Raw genomic sequence first — 20,054 nt, 5'->3', positions numbered from 1 at the left:
TAGAGAAACTCATTTTATGAAACTAGTAAAACCTTGATATCCAAACCAGAGAAGAGGGAAGGAAAGGAGATGCTAAATTCTCTATACACACAGATGCAAATCAAGTGAAGGTATGCCCTGGCTTCTCTCTACAGACTGCTCTCTAGCTCTGTATTTGCAGTGGCCTTTTAAATTCTTAACTCACCTACTATATCCTCAGAGAGCCTTACCTGCCCCTGCTGAGGGAGGGGCTGCTGGGGGTCCAGCACTCACCACTCTGGTGCCTTGTAGCTGCATGTTTTAGGAGCCTGGATAGGTTCAGTACAGTTTACTCCATGAATATAGAACAGATGACAGTACAGCCTTTTCTACCATGGTTTCTGAGTGCAAACACACTTTGGTCAGAAACATTTCCACTACAACAGGAACCCTCTGGGGCATCCCTGTGGCTGACAGTCACTGGCCTTATATAGAGTCTACAAGCTGATAAGGAAGATATAAATCAGGGGTATCCACAAAGGAAATATTTATAATCATGACCCCTTTCTGTGTAAGGTGAAGCCTACTTGGCTCTGCTGCTGAGCACAGGAAAGGACTTGGCTTTTTAAGTTTGGGCATGATGCAATGCTCTGCGTGACAGAGGGAGAAGGGTTTGCTGCTCCTCAGGGAATCCAGGAGAGGAGGGGAAGAGAAGAGCCAGGAAGAGGGTCAGAAGGTGGGTCAGAGAGGGACTGTCTAGTGTGTGCCATGCAGGAGAGCTTTCTATGAGGATGGAGGTGTTCTATGTCCATGCTGTCCAGCATGGTGGCCACTAGAATATGTGCCTCATGTGACTGTGGAATCTCTCATGGGGACATACACTAGCCCCAGACCTCGTGTCACTTTGGCAAGGTTCTCTATGCCAAGCTCCATACCCCTGCTAGGACACCATCTCCCCTTCTTGAGATGATCTGGAATGTTTTTTAACATTTAACATTAACCCCTTTAGGGTCTGGACTCTGGTCCTTCACACATGGGCCAGGAACCATTGGCCAACATTTGTCTTAGCTCTGGGTTGAGTTTCTCACAATCTTTGTCAAAGTCTTCACTTCCCTTGGCTAGAAGTATTGTTTGAGCGTCTAGTAAAATCATGATTTTCTCTTAGAGACACCCTGCTGCTTTGGTTCTCTTACACTCATTTTGAGGGGAAGAATAGGTAAGGTTGGATGTTTCCACGTTCCACATCATCCATGGACACATTCATTCCATTCCTGTAGAGGAGCTGGGTCCAGGCACAGCTGGGAGGGCCTGAGCAGAAAATGCCAGCACCTAACACCAACATCCAAGATTTGTGACAGGCTCCTGAAGACACCTGCTGCCTCCAGAATCATCTCTTTGGAAATTTATAGAACTTTGGATATTTTACGACTCATTTTTCCTCTAGTACCAATATCTGTCTGGCTGGATTACATTGCTTTGCATTATTGCAAAGGTTATTTCCATTATTCATTACAGTTAACATTTGGTATGTACTAAGGTACTCAGAGCTGTACTCAAAGAAGAGGCAGACTCCATGTAACATTCTGAAGGAGAACAGCAAGATAATTGGGACATAAGCCACAAGAATGGAAGACCTCTCAGAGGCAGGTGCTCTCACACCAATCCTCAACACGCGTGTTTCTTTCCTCACATGTACTTATTTTCACATGCATTTTTATGATTTCCCCTATTTTAAGCCATTTAAAACAACAGATCTTCTATTGCTAATTAAGTCCGAACAGCAGAAAAGAGACCTGTTAGGAAACAAATATACCTATTGTGTTTGGGTAAAACCTGACTCAAACCTCAGTCACCTGGGCATGGGCACTGAGCACCGGCCTTCCAGGAGCCACTCCACCTGCCTTTGGTCTGGGCCCCTGAACTCAGGGGGGAGGGAACATCCTGTAGAGATGTCATCAAAATCATTTCTTCTGCGGATCTCATTTCACAGAGAACATAACTGTAACTACACACACATCAACAGTGGCCACTGTGCCATGCTCATGTGGGATGTATGAGCTACTGCCACCTCGCATTCTCCATGAGGGATTAGAGAAGCCACCAAACCCTAGAGGGCACTCAGCTCCTGCAAGTGCTTCCCAAAGGGACTTCCACCCTGTGGCCGAGGTTGCCAACTCGTTCACACCCTTTCTCCCCCACAGGCTGGCCTCTGGCCCCATCCAGAGAGAAGACTGCCTTGGTTTCTCCACACACTTGTTTGTTTGCCTGTGAGGGGAGGGCTGGAAGGCTGGGACTCCTCAAGTGAGAGTCCAGGGAACCTGAGTGGAACCCAGGCAAAATGGGAGCCCCTGGGGAGGGTGAGGAGACCTCCACTCTGCACTGTCTCCTGGTGTCTCCCACTGCCACCTCCTTGCCCAGGCCACCCTCTCTGTGCTCCTGCCCAGTGCCCCCAGTCCCACCTGCTTCTTACAGGGTCACATGTGGTCAGAAAGCAGATTGTTAGGGAAAAAAAGTGATCATGAGATCATAGGAAGTTCTATTATTAAATAAGAATTAGAGACAAAATTAGCAGGACTGAAAATTGTCACCCTCCCCATTTCTCAAATTTGAACAGCTATAAATGGCTATACATTTGGCTATTGGCTTATTCTGTATCTTTCATTATTTTAAAAATATGTGCTATATAAATATATATGTGTATCTGTATATACATAGACACACACATACCATATATATATATATATATATATATATTTTTTTTACATGCACACCTTCCCCAAATATGACATTCATAGGGAAAGTGCACAATTCATAAGCATACAACTTGGTAAATTTTTACAACATGCACATACCTGTGTAACCAGCGGGTTACTGGTTGGAGAGCAGAACCGAGTCAGCTCCTGGAAGCCTTCTCTGGCCCCTTGCTGTCACTCTCCCCCAGCAGTTATAACTTCAGAACTTCCTATAACAGATCCTAGAGTGTAGACACTAGTGTGTGTGGCTTCCTTCACTTGTGAAATTCATCCCTGTTGGTTATATAGATAATTTATTGTCTAGTGTCCTACTGTATGAATATTCTGTAACGAATTTGCCCATTTTCTTGTGCAAATATAATTTCCAGTTTCAGGCTATTATAAATAAGGCTGCTACAAACATTCTAGTACTTTTAAATGAACATATATACTTATTTTTGTTGGTATGCAGCTAGGAGTAGACTTGTTGATAATAAGGTATGCATAATAAGGTTCAGTCTGTAAAATAGATTTTATACTCACAGTAATATACATGCAGGTTTCTAATAAACCAATGTTAATACATTATCATAAACCAAAGTCCATGTTTTAAGCTTACTATCCACCTTCTGTCCTGGGATCCCATCCAAGATACCATATTGCATTCAGATATCATGTCTCTTTAGGCTCTTCTTGGCTATGATAGCTTCCCAGGCTTTCCTTGCTTTGGATGACCTTGACAATGTTGAGGAGCACTGGTCATACATATTGTGGGATGCTCCTCTACTGACAGTTGTCTAATGGATTTGAGGGAGGAATACCACAGTGGTAAAGTGCCCTTCTAATCACTTCATGTCAAGAGTACATCCTATCAACAGGACTTATCACTGGGCATACAGACCTTGATTGTCTGGCAGAAGTAGTATTTATCAGGTTTCCCTATTCTAAAGTCACTCTTCTTTCTACCTTTGCATACTGTCCTCTGTCAAAGGAGGTCACTGCATAGCCCACACATGATATGAGATATGTGCTTTTCTTCCTTCAGGGTGGAGTGTCTACATAAATCATTTGGAATTCATCTGTAAGGGAGATTTGTGTGTTCTCCCCCATGAATCAATTCATCCAGTCATTCATTTATATCAGTATGGACCCTGATATTATACATTATACTTTGGCTTATAATTCAATACTATTTGTCACTTTGGCCATGAAAAGATTTTTCAGGCTGGCTCCTATGTCCCCTTGACATGCCCCCATCCTTTTGATTTTGGAGCACTTTTCCCTTTTTGTACTGTAGGATGCTGCTCCAGGCTCATCTTGTATATTTCCTGGCCAAATCCTATAATCAGCCATTTCCCCATGGGCCCCTGATTGCTTTTATTGGAAAATTGGTGTTAGAAACAAAGATCTGGGCACTGGGTATGCTTGTCACTATAGAAGTGCCATTGATTATGGGCTTTCTCACTATAGAGTTAGGAAATTTCAAATCTATGTATCATCTATCTATTATCTATCTATCTATCTATCTATCTATCTATATCCATGAGCATCTAGTAGTTGTCTCAAACTGTTTGGGTACTTAGCTAAAGGGCAATAGATTGCTAGAATGTTCACTACTCTGTCCTAGGTACTGTGTTTTAGTATCAAGACCTCATGACACAGTGACTTTGCTTATCTTCAGTTACAGATGAGGAAAACGAAGCACAGGAGGGGCAGTAACTTGTTCAAAGTCATACAACTATTCAGCAATAGATCAGAAACCTGTAGGTCTGACTCTAGAAAATTGATCTTGCATTAAGCCATGCTGCCTCTCAAAAATGCTTGGGAGGCACTTTGAGAAGGAAACTGTAGAAAAATTAAAAGTCATCAGCCATACCACCTGAGATCACTGTAGTCAGATGGATGATGCTGTGTCAGCGTAGTTCTCTCCTGGTTGGTGGACTGAGCCTCTTGTTAGAACAAGTAAGCCAAACTGTCTTTGAACACGCTTGTTCATTACAGTTATCATTATTGTTTCAATTGAAAGCATCTGCATCCTGTTGGATGTGGATCATCTGAATAGGAACGTCATCCCATTTACCCAAACACAGCACAAACAGACCAACTAGTCAGCTTTCCAACCACTGGCCAGCTTTCCCACGCTGCCAGTCAGGGTTCTGATGGCTGAATAGGCACCATCTGTTCCTGTGGCTGTAGCTCGCACTGGAGTAGCTCAGCAAGGAAAACCAGCTCAGGGCTTCAGAGAAAGGAGGGAGAGGGGGGTGATGGAACAGGGAGGAAAGGAAGTAGGAGGAAGAAAGCTCTTGCTAGTGCATGAGGCAAGCCTTCAGCTTTGAGAAGGATCTCTGGCAAATTAAATGTCTACATTACCAGATGGTTCTGCTGCCCGTTTGGCCTACAAGCTGCAGGTCTACACCTGGGCTGAGAATGGTGGAGGCTGGGGAGAGAGAACCTGATACCACCAGTATATATGGCTACCACTGAATTTATCTTATATTTGCAAGGATAGGCATTCTCAGCAAATCCTCATGTGATACCATCTCAAGAGTTTTAGAAATGAAAATATTCAGATCCTGGTTCCCTCCTCCTTAACTCAGTGGGCTATAGTGAGAGCTCCTGGTGCTGGCCAGCTGCAAAGGACAGGCTTTTTTTCTCCAACAGTGGCTGGCAGGAATTAAGGCACCCTCTCTCACCTGGACAAAAGCCAAGCTGGAGGCTTGGCTGGGGATGGATCCTAGCATGTAACCTTGTTGCACACAGAGCTGCTTCCATCCTCTTTAGCCTCCAGGAAGCTCCCCCATCCACGTCTGAGCTCTTTTCCAATCATATTTGATGTGAGAGTAGAAAGCTGCCCTCTGACACCCAGCATCTCATTTTGAAACCCCAAATCCATGTCTAAATGCCATTCTGAGGAACCCATATTTCCCCTCCGATCTGGGAGAGCCCATGGACAGACCAGGGAATGTGTACACACTCCAGCACACGACCAAGCTGCATTGCCTGCTTACAAGGGTGGTTTTTAGTTACTGCCTCAGGGCATTAGAGGACGTTTAAAATTTTCTTCTATTCTTTTAAAACCAATAAAAGAAAATTTCTTGTGTTTACTTTTGAATTCATTCGACCCAAGCAGCTTCTCATTAGCTTGCATCTGACATCTGGCACATCATTAGAAGGTCTAATAAAGAAGTCAGCATAGGCATATTTGTGATTTTGCACTCTGCTCCCAATCGGTGGACCTTGGAGACCAATGTGGAGTAGTTTGTACACACACGGCAAAGTGAACAACAGTGCTTTCTCCGTAGCTTGAAATCCATGCATCTGAGCTGAAATAGCACAACAGATGCAGTGGAATCAAGGGGAATCTGTATGTTGTGCATTAATATCACATCAAACCAAGCAGGGGAAGGAAAAGTAGCATTAGAGAAACATCCTTTTTGAATGAAATGTTTCCCAAAATGTGGCACAGGGGATGTGGCCCAACAGGCATTTGTGGAAAAGAACAGGCATTGTTCACTTTAGGTTGAAATATCAGGATACTTCTCAAATGACATCTCCCAAGGACAGGGGCAGCAGGAGTCACCTGGACACACTTCAGAAAATAATCCTACTTATTATGGCTGGCCTCACTGGAACCTGGCTTCCAAATAGAAATGTCTTTTTTCATTTGAGATAAACAACAAAACTTGAGAAATGAGTATTTTATACTTGTAATTAGGTACATGCAATGGAGCCCTATGGGAGGTTGGGGATGCACTGGGAAGTTTATATCTTAGTTTGGCAAACTACCTTAGTAGGGGAGCTTAAGCAACAAACTCATCTTTCTAATGGTTCTGGAGGCTGGAGGTCAGATCAGGGTGTCAACAGGGTTGGGTTCTGGTGTGAACTCTCTTCCTGGTTTGCAGACAGCTGCCTTCTTGCTGTGTTCTCACATGATTGAGCAATAGCACAGTGGTCGCTTTATCCCCGTATGAGTGAACTAATCCCATCATGGCTTCATCCCAACCCAATACCTCCAGAAGGCCTCACCTCCTAATGCCATTGCATTGGGGGTCAGGGTTTTCACATTTGGATTTGGGGACACAAACAGTCTTTAGCAGTCTGGTTCACAGGCATGCTTCTGAAGGACAAAGAAGCAAAGTCAACTGAACTGAAGCCCCTGTCTTGAAGTAGACACTTTTCCTTTTAGCAGAGGTGGTTTGTGAAGGCTCCTGTGTGTCCCTTGGGGAGATCCCCAGTGTCGCATCCGAGTGACTCCTGCCATGACCACCTCACCTTTATTCCACTTGACTTAAAGGTAAATTCTGAGACCTAACTCCCTCTTTCCCACTCAGTCATTGCACATTTGGGGTTGCTTCAGGTCAGGAATTCTTTAGCAGGAAAATAAAACAAATTACAGGCCCCTTAGGGAGTAGAATTGGAAAGTGCACCCCCCCCCCCAGCTGGCAGGCTGTGCAGCCAACCAGAAGGCAGTGAGGTTCCCCATGAAGAGGACAGACGGCCAGGAGTAAGCCCAAAACAGGGACCAGCATGGGCTACTCACTGGCAGCAGATACTAAACAAATTTGACAAGTTCAAATCCAGCTCCTTTGCTAAGCAAGTCATCATAAGAGGGAAGACTGAATATTAGAAATGAGTGAGAAAACCAAGTTCAGCAATACAGAGACCAAACCACAAGAGCCAGATGCAATCTCAGCAGTAAACACTGTGATGCTCATAGCTTGAAGGGGGAAGGGCGTGTCTGCAGGACACATCATTGTTTCATTCACAAGTCAGCACACAGTTTGAATTAATGTTGGAAAAGGCACCAGTTCACTCAAGTGTTTGGGATATATCTGCAAAATTATTCCTTAACACTCTTCATTCATTAAAGGAACATTTTTTAGTGTCATCCTCCTGCAGCGTTCTGTGTTAAGTGCTGAAGATAAAAAAGTCAGTGAGAAGGCAGCCTTTGTTTTCCTGGAGCTTATGGTCTACTGGGGAGCTGATATTAATGTTGTAAATGGTTCCATGAAGGCATGCCTCAGAGGAGCATGATCGGACTTGGGGGCCAGGGAAGCCTTCCTTAGGGACTCAGGGCTTGAGCTTGGAGATGTCCTGTTGTGGGACTAGGGGAAGGTGCACTTCGAATGGGGGTGGAGTATAGGGAGAAAGGACTGGTGGGGCTGGAGAGGAGAAAAAAAAATGAAGAGGTAGGGAGGCATAGACCACCCAGGTCTGGTGTGCTCCTTAAGAATGGAAGATACTGAGGGTCTGCTTGCAGAAGAAAGAAGGGAGTATGGGTGGGAGAGCAAGAGATGTGCATATTTCAGATGTTCCCCATGCCTCTTCCAGACAGCCCAAGTGAGGGACAGGGATAGAAGACTGTGGCAAGTCAAAGGTGACACCAGTGAAACAAAGGGAAGTATGTATATTTAGTGGAGCAGGAGCAAGGTGATGACAAAGTTGGCCTTTGGCCTAGGATTCAAGGTTACCTTTCAGATATCCAAGCAAAGACATGTATTTGTCCATATGCATCTGCACTGGAGTTAGGAACCAGAAGTTACCTATATGTAGGTAAGAGTCAAAGCTGTGAGTAACAATGAGATGGCCAGGGGTAAAATAGTAAAATAGGGCTATGAAGGGCTAATCGCTAAGCCTTTTGTTGATTCTTCCAATTCTTGCTCTACAGCCCCACCATGATGTATCCTTATGTGTCATTAAGCTTACTTTCCTCTGCTCAGGACTCAGGAAGTGAACTACTCCATCTGATGATGTATACCTGTCTTCACTTTGGACAATTTTCAGCCATTATGACTTTAAATATCACTACTATTCCATTTTGTCCTCATTTCTGTCTCTCTGGAATTTCTATTGGTTGCATGTTGGACCTCTTCTTTCTGTGTGCCATGTCTCTTTCCTGTTTTCCATCTCTCTTTCTGTGCTTATCTGGGTGATTCCCATGTATCTATCTCCTGGTATATAAATTCTTTCTTCAGTTGCATCCAGTCAATCTGCTGCTTAAACCAAAAATGTTTTTTTTTTTTTTTGTTATTATTATTACAGGTACTCTATACTTCCCAATTCTAAAAATTCTAGTTGTGAATTTTCCAAGTTTGGATTTTTAAAATATTTTTAACTATGATCTCTCATTTTTTCACTATGGATCTCTATTCCTTCTTAATCACTTAAATTATTTCAATTATTTTAATCTTCTTGGGATTATTGTAGAGTTCTATAATCTCAAAGAGATTAAAAATGAATTGTTTTTGTTAATTGAGTTCTGGAAGTAATAGTTCTGCTTTAAGAAGAAAATCCACTGACGACCCTCTTGTATGTCTTTCCCCTTCATATAGATTATACATTTCTTTTGTGTTTTTATTGAGAGCTAGGATTAATTATTTTCCTCTTTGCTGGTTTGCAAAACTTTCATTGTTCTTAGGAAGCATCTTTTTATTGTCCACAGCGTGAATCCTGAATGTACGTATATTTTAATTTTTCAGTGGGTATCCTGCACCATTCTTATATGTAAATTGAGGGCCCACACCTAGGATTAGCCTGGCCCTGAGGTTCTGACTGTGCTCTGATGGTCCAGAACAGACAGAGAGCTTACTTCCTGGTTTCTGAAGCCTGGGGGAGAAGTTTCTAACCTCTTTCATAGATGGCACACTCTGAGGTTATGGGATTTGTACATGGTCCTCCCTGGTCAAACACCATGTTCTTTCTCCCCTCAAAAGAATGAGAAGCCCAGCCACAGCTCCCAGACCCATCTCCTGGAAATGAATTACCCTTGGTCTGCCATGTTGGCAGCTTGTCATCTTTCTGGAATGCAAGACATATTGTCCTTCATGGATACACCAATGGCAATAACAGGTGTTGCAGAGATAAATATTCTTGAGAGCAGGCCCGAGATCCAAGAAACAAAAACACAGGGAATAAAAAGGAGCCAAAACTACAAGGGAATCAAAAGGTTAAAGGGATGGCATCAAAGAGCAGTCAACTTAAATTGGAGCAGGAAGACAGAAGACCCCAGGAGTGTGGTCTCCAGGAAAATAAAAAAGAATCCATAGCTTATATGATACATTTGGTCACATCATGAAAAATTATATCTAGAGGCTATTGATGAGTACAGTAAAGAGAAAGCTTAAGTCCATGAACTATACTAATTGAATTGAATTGAATTGAATTGAATTGAAAAGCAACAATACCCGTGCACTTGGCTTAGCAGTGACTGGGCATCTGTAGTCAGATAATGAATTAATAAGATGCTGTGATGACCATATTGAGAGGATGGGGATGGGCAGAGGTGACATGGGGCAGGGGGGAGGGAGGCCACAGGGACAGAGAACTTTTATAAGAAAGTGAGTCTTCATCCATCACAATAATTGGCCTGTGATAAATAAATGGTAAACCGATAGATTAAGAAATTAAGAAAATATATACCTTAAATTTAGTTTTTAACTTTTAGAGAGAGAGAGAGAGAGAGAGCACATGAGCCGGGGAGGGGCAGAAGGAGAGAGAGAATCCCAAGCAGGCTCCATGCCCAGCACAGAGCCTGAAGTGCGGCTTGATCCCATGACCCTGAGATCATGACCTGAGCAGAAACCAAGAGTTGGATGCTTAACATACTGAGCTACCCACACACCCCATAAATTTTATAACTTTTTAAGAAATTACTAAATACCAGACAGACTTACTCAAATGTTCAAGAGGTGTCTTTGGGAAAGGGCTTGGAAGCTGGGAAGTACTGGTGACACTTCAAACCTTTTGTACAATGTATTTTATTTATTAGTTGTGACAAAGGAACTACACCCTAAGATGTCTTCAAAAGAAGAAACTGGACAAGGGGCAGATGGGAACTCTCTGTACTGCCTTTGTAATGTTTTGTAAGTATAAAACTATTATAAAGTAAAAATTTATTTAAAAAACGGTCAGGGTACTGGATGTAAGCACGTGGGAGACCAGGAACAGTGACCACAGATGCAGACCCACCCTCCTGTGCTCTGTCTTGGAGGACCTTGAAGGCAGGGCAGGACTTTGGGAAAGGTACTCCTGGCTCAAATCCAGGGCTGACATAGTTCAGGGCTCAGCCCTTGAACTACTCACTATTTTTTGAGTATCTAATTTTACTTTTCTCCGTAAAACAGAGTTATGATACCCATCTAGCTGGTTATTGTGACAAATATTAGGAACAATAACACATTACTTCTGCTTTATGTGAGACTCCACACTGAAATTCTACTTGTCTCATCTCATTACTCCTTTGCACAGAACCTGAAGTACACACCATTATTAATACTCTTTTCTAACAATGTTTTATGAAAATTATCAAGCACACAGAGAAGTTAAAGAACCTACAGTGAATACCCAGATATCCACCACCTTAGCTGGCCATTAGGATATTACTATATTTATGTTATTAGATGTCTATTCATCTATATAACTCTCCCATATATAATTCATCCATCAATCTATCTTTTCTGGGGTACATTTCAATGTAAGTTGCAGATACTTCCTGCTAAGCACGTCTGCATGTGAATCCACTAATGAGACCCTGGAAACACAGAATTAAAGGTTTTGTGAGGTGAACTTATCCAAAATCACATAGCTGGTGAGTGACAGCTTTCACCTCAGAACTATATAACACATGCTCATCTATGGAAACCACTGCTCTCATTCTCAGGCTCTAGGCAAAAGTCCCTCTTCTTTCCTGAAAATAAATGGGGAGGAGATAGGAGATTCTAAAAGCTAGGAGAGGAATAACATATTTTTCTTAAATACTCATGGGGAACATATAAACATTCTTGGGAACTGGGGCATCTGGGTGGCTCAGTTGGTTAAGTGTCCAACTCTTGGTTTCGGCCCAGGTCATGTTCTTATGGTTCATGGGATTGAGCCCTGTGTCCAGATCTGTGCTGACAGCTTGGAGCTTGCTTGGGACTCTCTCTCTCTCTCCCTTTTTCTCTGCCCCTCCCCTGCTTGTATGCATTCTCTCTCTCTCTCTCTCTCAAACTAAGTAAATAAACTTTAAAAAATTCTTAGGAACAAAAATGAATGTTTTGGCACTGTGTGGGTGCACACTGGCCAATGTCTGCCCCGTGCACCAGGGTGCTCCTCTGTGTGCGGTGCCTCCCTGACACCTGGGCAACAGCTGTTTTGTGCCTGTGAAAATCTGTGAGGGAGCCAGTTCAGTGTCACCATGGAGCAGGGCGTCCACCCCATGATGTTTATAGAAGAGACCCTTGAACTTGAATTTGTGTGCACATTAAACTTTCTCATAATTGCTATAGTATGGGTAACATGTCAGTTCTTTTGTTCTCCTCTTTATTCCCTCCTTCCAGTCCATTTCACAGAAAACCAATTACATAATAAAGAAAACAAATCATTTTTAAAAGTCTTCCTACAGAAGGGCTACTAGATAACCATGAATTAATGATATTAAGAAAAGCTTGTTTCTTAAGAAGTGACAGTAAAGACTAGCACAGATTTAAGTAAAAAATGAAAAAAAACCCCACAGTATTACTTATTAGAGTGGAAAGTTGGGGGAAGTGTAAGTGCCTTAAAAGGTGAGTAACTAAATAATCATGCTATTTACCTATGGTGGGCTATCTGGTAAATATTACGCTTTCTGAGCATTGCTAATTACATGAAAAATGCTCTCAATATCAGTTATAAAATGGCATATTTTGCTACAAAAGGCCATATTTCATTTTTTCTCATTGCCACATAGTATTCCATTGTGTATATAAACTGAGGGTTGATGGGGGGGTGGGAGGGAGGAGAGGGTGGGTGATGGGTATTGAGGAGGGCACCTTTTGGGATGAGCACTGGGTGTTGTATGGAAACCAATTTGACAATAAATTTCATATATAAATAAAAAAATGGCACATTTTAAGACATAATCTTACTTACATACAGAATAATGCATAGAATAAAAAAGGATTGGAAGGAACACACTAAATTCTTAAATGTAGTTGTTTTTAAAGTTTACCCTATTGTTTTCATAGTTATTCCAACATTTCAATGGTGGTAAACAGAAAGTGCATATTGATACTGCAGATGACATTTTCTCCTAGACAACATCAGGCTGGCCACTCAATTTGTTTCTAAATGAATGCAGTGGAGAGGTGTTAGTGAGGTCCTTTGGGTCAGGGAAACTCAAGTACAGTGACCCTAAATATTCCTCCAGCACTGGATGCTGAGACATGGCACAGACCCAGTGCCTTGATATCTGGGTGTCTGTGTGAGGGTAACTTACCTTGGTATGACTGTCCTTTTCTGACTCTGATGCACAGCACCTGGCTGGATCCTGGGCGTGATTCCCTGGGGGATGTAAATCCCTCATTGGCCATCTGACAACTCTCTCCTGAACTTGGTTACACTCTCCTTGGTCACCACTCACCTCATAGAGAGCCAAACATTCTGTGCTGCTCGGTATCAACCTCTTCTGTCTCCACATTTCAGATTGCAGCACATGTAGTAATCATGTGAGGACCTCTGTTACTCCTGCCTGAGGACCACGCCTCCCTCACCTCTACTTCCTGGGCCCCTGTTCATCTTTCTGAACCAGCTACCCCTGGAGACAGGAGTCCTGTGAGGAGAACAGGGTGGCTTTCCAGGCCCCCACTGCCTGCTGATTCAGTGTAAGGCCTGAAAGCCTGGACTTTGACCTTGTGCATTTGTGGGTCACTGAGGGGATATTTCATAAACAACTCTGTGTGCTTAGAAAAAGAAAGGATCACAGCCCTGAACAGTGAGCCTTTTGTATCAGCATCCTGGGCTTTGATTTCACATTTACTACACTATTTATCTTGACAACTGCTCTGCCATTTTCTGTGGGTTGATTGGTTTGTTTTCAGTAGCAATCACATCTATAGACAATCACCCAGGGGCACATAAAAAAAAAAACAAAAAACACCAATTCTATTTTTACCTTCTGCCATATTGCTCTTCTCAATATATTTGCACATTTGTCAGTTATTGTCCTGTCTGGTAAAACATCCCATTTTGCAACTGCAGCAGAAAGAGGAGGACTGGTGAGCAGGTGCCTGTGCTCTGGGGGGTGACTTCACCTGTGTGCCAGGGCACGAGCTGCTCTGCGGCCTCTCAGACTTTCTGCACCACATTGGGTTATCTATCCCTTCCCTTTTAGCTCCTGCTTTTCCCAAGCTGAGTGGGGAGGGGTGTTTTACACGTAGGATGTTGTTATGGCAACACAAGGCCTTTGACAAACTTGGCAACTGGCTCCCACTTCTGTGTCCTGTGAGATGAAGTGAGGTCAGGTTTTGCCTTCTGAAGCTCAGAGAGTCTCCTCCTCTGAAGCCCCACTCCCCCTGGCAAGCAGCATTGGGTCAGAGACCAGCTCAGGCTTCCACACATGCAGGGTCCAGCTCTTTGGCCAAGCCTTTCACTGGTTGAATATTTCCACCAAGTTGTCCAGCCTTACCCATCCACCCTACTTTCCATGGGAGCTGGCTTGCTTGTTCCAGCTTTGTCTGGGTTCTCTGTCACTATCTGTTACTTTCAGCCTACAATGTCACTGAGGGGCTTAGTGCCTGTACGAGGTGGCAGTGCTGCACTGTGCTGGTGGCTTTTCTTCTTCATTTAGGGGACCTGTTCGCCTTCATGTTTTATGATCCTTGTGAGGTTAGGAAATGTGACATCTGGAGGGAGCACTCTCTGGCACTGGATAGGCATGTAATAGTCTTGGCTTGGCCATTAACCAGCTGTGGGCTTTGTCAAAGCATTTAATCCCACAGGGTCTCAGCAGTGTCTAAGATGTTTCTGCAGGAAGTCCAGAGAGTCCACAGGAAATGGAGAAGTTTTCTGGGAGAAGGGGTGGGGGAAGTGCAAGGTGCACCAGGTAGGTAGAGAATGCACCCGGCCACCTTGGTGTGTAGAGAATGCAGCCCGCCTGCTATCATCCCTGTTCTTGTGCCCCCTCTTCCTGGGGAGAGACCCGCTGCCTCTGGGGTCAGATCTCTGGGTGGTGCCTGTTGGGGAAGCATCTGTTCTGCTCTTTGCTTGTTTGTTTTGTTTCTGGAACATCTGTATTCTTTTTCTTGATTTGAAATTTAGGACTTTAATGACTTGGTATGTATCACATCAAGGGATATCAGCATTTGAGAAAGCTCTCCCCTGTGGCAGGAGGTTAGGGGGGCCTGCATTTTTCTGGGGTCTTCCAGGTTAGGAAGAGGCTCTTGAAGAATATTTGATGACCAGGTTGGATGTGAGGACATGCTTCTCTTAATTGGGGGATTTCCATTGCAAGTCTAGTTTCTCATTTCTCCAGCATGCTTGCTTTTTGCTGGGAAGAGATTATTTGAAGGAGGGAAGGGGGAGGGGCAGAGGGAGGATCTCGAGGAAAATGTTGCTCTGGGTGGAAGGAATTTTAAGTTAGCATATGAGACGCACACATGCATAGTGCATTTGGTTGCTTGCTTTTCTCTCACTGGCCTGTTCGCTATGTATTGGGCACCTATGCTGTGTGTGGTGAATCCTGTTGGTGTTGTGCCCTGACCCTTCAACCCCTCATCAAGACCAATGCTCCAAAGGACAAGCTGCCAGTGGCTCCCAGGGCACTGCCTGTGGCTTCAGGAACTCTCCTGCCATAGGTTCCCTTTCAGCAGAAAGTCCACCAATGACTGCCAGATGTAGAAGGGGATGTTCTCGAAAGAGTTGCCTGTAGGATTGACTGGGGCCTCAGTGGCAATTTAAGATTTGCTGCTGCATTCCAGAGCCCATCTAGGTTTATTTGTGTAATCAAGATAGGGTTCCCTTATAATGCTACATTAAAATTGTTTTCCAAGTATGTAGGTTGAAAAGGAGTTAATTTTTTCCGACAATAATGGAAGGATCCTACTTGCACTCTAGTCTTATGAAGCAGTAAATAGAGATATAAGCTTTCACTAAAGGTCACGTTTGACTGAATCTTTGTTCACAGTTTCTCCCCAAACCCAGAAAGAGTAAATTCACAGTGATGGAAGACAGCTGAACAAATTGTAATCGTCTTCAAGATGATTACTTCATGGGCATTTAGACGAGCAATATGGGTTAAGTAAGAAACTTCAAAAGTGTTGGGAAATAGTGTCAGGGAAAACAATGAGATGTAGTAAGTGTGTCAAATCTTGTCCAATTTAAAAAATATGATAGGACGCACACATAGGTAGATGTGCTTGGTACAAAAGTACATAGATGTGCACATACAAATGGCTGAAGATAGAGGGGCAATGATGGGCAGTTGAGGTGGTTAACATAGGCACCCAATGAGGGAACTAATGTGGGGACCCAAGCAGAACATGGAGGGAGAAAAGATTGCACTAAAAAATAAGAAGCATGTGTGAATAATTGGATTTGTGCAATTGTGCACAATTATGTATGTTTTTTTTTTGAATGCATAAAGAAATAAAGCTCATAAAAGGTATCCAGATCGGCCAGGAGGAGGTCAAACTTTCACTCTTCACAGATGACATGATACTCTATATGGAAAACCAAAAAGGCTGCACCAAAAAACTGCTAGAATTGATTCATGAACTCGGCAAAGTTGCAGGGTATAAAATCAACACACAGAAATCGGTTGCATTCCTATACACCAACGATGAAGCAACAGAAAGAGAAATCCAGGAATTGATCCCATTTACAGTTGCACCAAAAACCGTAAAATACCTAGGAATAAATCTAACCAAAGAGGTGAAAATCTATATGCTGAAAACTATAGAAAGGTTTATGAAAGAAATTGAAGAAGACACAAAAAATTGGAAAAAAGTTTCCATGCTCCTGGATAGGAAGAACAAATATTGTTAAAATGTGGATACTTCCCAAGGCAATCGACATATTCAATGCAATCCCTATCAAAATAACATCAGCATTCTTCACAGAACTAGAACAAATAATCCTAAAATTTGTATCAAAGCAGAAAAGACCTCAAATAGCCAAAACGATCTTGAAAAAGAAAACTAAAGCAGGAGGCATCACAATCCCAGACATCAAGCTATACTACAAAGCTGTAATCATTAAAACAGTATGGTACTGGCACAAGAACAGACACTCAAATCAATGGACAGACTAGAGAACCCAGAAATGGACCCACAAATGTATGGCCAACTAATCTTTGATAAAGCAGGAAAGAATACCCAATGGAATAAAGACAGTCTCTTCAGCAAATGGTGCTGGGAAAAGTGGACAGCGACATGCAGAAGAATGAACCTGGACCACTTTCTTACACCATACACAAAAATAAACTCAAAATGGATGAAAGACATAAATGGAAGACAGGAAGCCATCAAAATCCTCAAGGAGAAAGCAGGCAAAACCTCTTTGATCTTGGCCGCAGCAAATTCTTACTCAACACGTCTCCAGTGGCAAGGGAAACAAAAACAAAAATGAACTACTGGGACCTCATCAAAATGAAAAGCTTCTGCACAGTGAAGGAAACAATCAGCAAAAGTAAAAGGCAACCGACAGAATGGGAGAAGATATTTGCAAATGACTTATCAGATAAAGGGTTAGTATCCAAAATCTATAAAGAACATATCAAACTCAACACCCAAAAAAACCCAAATAATCCAGTGAAGAAATGGGCAAAAGACATGAATAGACAGACACTTCTCCCAAGAAGACATCCAGATGGCCAACTGATACATGAAAAAATGCTCAATATCACTCATCATCAGGGAACTACAAATCAAAACCACAATGAGATACCACCTTACCCCTGTCAGAATGGCTAACATTAACAACTCAGGCAACAGCAGATGTTGGTGAGGATGCAGAGAAAGAGGATCTCTTTTGCATTGTTGGTGGGAATGCAAGCTGGTACAGCCACTCTGGAAAACAGTATGGAGGTTTCTCAAAAAACTAAAAATAGAACTACCTTACGACCCTGCAATTGCACTACTAGGCATTTATCTAAGGGATAAAGGTGTACTGTTTCGAAGGGACACATGCACCCCCACATTTATAGCAGCACTATCAACAATAGCCAAAGTATGGAAAGCGCCCAAATGTCCATCGATGGATGAATGGATAAAGAAGATGTGGTGTATATATATATATATATATATATATATATATATATATATACACACACACACACACACAATGGAGTGTTAGTCAGCAATCAACAAGAATGAAATCTTGCCATTTGCAACCACATGGATGGAACTGGAAGGGATTATGTTAAGTGAAATTAGTCAGAGAAAGACAAAAATCATATGATTTCACTCATATGAGGACTTTAAGAGACAAAACAGATGAACATAAGGGAAGGGAAACAAAAATAATATAAAAACAGGGAGGGGAACAAAAGGGAAGAGACTCATAAATATGGAGAACAAACTGAGGGTTACGGGAGGGGTTGTGGGAGAGGGGATGGGCTAAATGGGTAAGGGGAACTAAGGAATCTACTCCTGAAACCATTGTTGCACTATATGCTTAGTAATTTGGATATAAATTTAAAAAAAATAAAAAATTAAAAAAATTAAAAACAAAAACTATAAAAAAAAGGTATTCCTTTGGCCTCCTCATTAAGATGTTTTTCCAATTTAGAAACACAAGTTTTTATCAGGAAGCAGGAGAACTGGAGAAAAGACCATGCAGCCCCTAGGAGATACCACATTATCCATTTAGGAAAGTGGACAATGTCCAACCACGTCTCCAAGTAGCTTTTATCATGCTCATTGCATCCATTCTTCAATATCCCAGCTGCAAAACCATAAAAGACTATCAGGGTATGAAAAGGCCAGCCAGAAAAGCAGAAAGTTACAAAACCAGTGAACAAGATAAAGCTGCTTTGGTAGGAGGTTCTGTGAAGCATATACAGGAGGTGCATATAGAAATAAAATGTGAGCTGAGCAGTGGGTTTTATGTCAGGATGACAGGGCTCTTCCATACACAACTTTCTCCTTTTCTGCCCTCATCTCATGGTGGGAAGAAAGTACACACAATTCCACATGAGTTCATGACTCACCAATGTCAGGAGAGCACCCGGCCCCAGAGTCCAACATGGAACAAGTGGTGGTCTCTACTACTTTTCTTTCCAGGAGGGCTTCCTGCTGGTGGCAGGGGGCAGTTGGAAGCCCATGCTTTCTTCCCATCTGGGAAAAATAGGAGGCCACTGAGTCACACAGGTAGGCTGCTCTTGAGGCTGCTCTGTGGGAGACTCTCATTCAGATAGGGTCTTTGAACACGGGCACTGCCTTCTGCTTTCTCCTAGGTTGTGGTGAGATGCCCATATCAGCTATACATGGACCCCATACTTTCTGATTCCCTTCCAACAACCACAGAGAGATCCCAGGACTTCTGTGTATGGCAAACACCACTACTGACAAGTCCACTGGAAGAAAATATGATAAAGCTAATGGCCAACAGGATAATAGCTACAATATACAAAGACTGCCTACAAATCAGTAAAATACAAAAGCCCAATAAAAATAGGTAAGAGTAGGAACCAGCAATTTATAGAAGAAATAATAAAAATAGCAAAGATATTTAACATCATAGTAATCAATGAAATGCAAATTGAAGTGACAAGATCTCTATTTTTATCTACCAGATGAGGGAAAATTGAACTCTGAGCCCTAGTGGAGAAGACAGTAGCAAGGATAAATTTTCTTAGCGAGGGTAAAAATTGGCACAAACTACTGGAAGTCAATTTATAGTATCTACCAAGTTTGCATGTGCATAATCTTTGGTTCAATGGGATTTCACCTGTGGGTGTGCTTGCAAAAGGAGAAACTGAAACAAGTTGTATGCTCACTTTAGGGAAATGATTAGACAGTGCACATTCATACATAACACCACAGAATCACTAAAAATGTTGATCTCTACATATTGATACCAAAAGTATTTACATTATGTGAAAAAGAAAGTTGCAATGCATGTTGGTTTATTTTTAAACCCAAACTACATGCATGCACAGGTTTATAAACTCACTGTATGAGTAGGTCCCCTTGGGGGAGGCTTTGAGGAAGGGGAAGAGAGAGGGAGATTCACTTTTGTCCTTGTTTCTTTGATCTCTTGCTCCTTCTGTTTACCAGAGAGTGTAGTCAGGTAGGTAACAAAGGCAATGAATGAATGGTGCCATATGTCCATGGGGTTCCCTGATAGTTAAAGGAATACGAGGCATAGGGTAAGGGGTGCTGGTGAACTTAAAGGAGATGACAACTGACTGTGATAATGGGAGTCCTCAACCATGTCCCAAAACAGGGCACCTGGTGCAGGGTATCAAGCACTCAGCTCCCCATTTCCTTGTGGCGAAATGTAGAAGCAGAGCAAACCTGTCCTACTCAAAGCCTCATCTATGACTTAAACTTTGGTTTTTATTTTTTTCATAACACACTGGTTTCTTTCTTTCTTTCTTTCTTTCTTTCTTTCTTTCTTTCTTTCTTT

General features: G+C 42.6%; 1 protein-coding gene across 13 annotated transcripts in view; it reads right to left on the bottom strand.

Annotated features, from left to right (window-relative positions):
• The window catches only part of SYNDIG1 (synapse differentiation inducing 1), a 185,395-nt gene that overhangs the window by 8,788 nt on the left and 156,553 nt on the right, over positions 1-20,054 (bottom strand). Inside the window, exon 4 of one of the 13 annotated variants that reach the window (XM_040447892.1) lies at positions 2,875-2,984. The exons of 11 other annotated variants lie outside the window; for them this stretch is intronic. In XM_040447892.1, coding sequence (XP_040303826.1) covers positions 2,979-2,984 — 6 coding nt within the window. In that variant the 3' untranslated portion in view covers positions 2,875-2,978. Of the gene's footprint in view, positions 1-2,874; positions 2,985-18,607; positions 18,761-20,054 lie in introns of those variants that run through there. One more of the 13 variants, XM_040447891.1, reaches the window with a different exon arrangement.

This window comes from Herpailurus yagouaroundi, unplaced genomic scaffold, assembly GCF_014898765.1.
Source record: "Herpailurus yagouaroundi ecotype Mexico unplaced genomic scaffold, PumYag 196, whole genome shotgun sequence".
NCBI classification, from domain to species: domain Eukaryota; kingdom Metazoa; phylum Chordata; class Mammalia; order Carnivora; family Felidae; genus Herpailurus; species Herpailurus yagouaroundi.
This window is presented reverse-complemented; position numbering and strand designations above follow the sequence as displayed.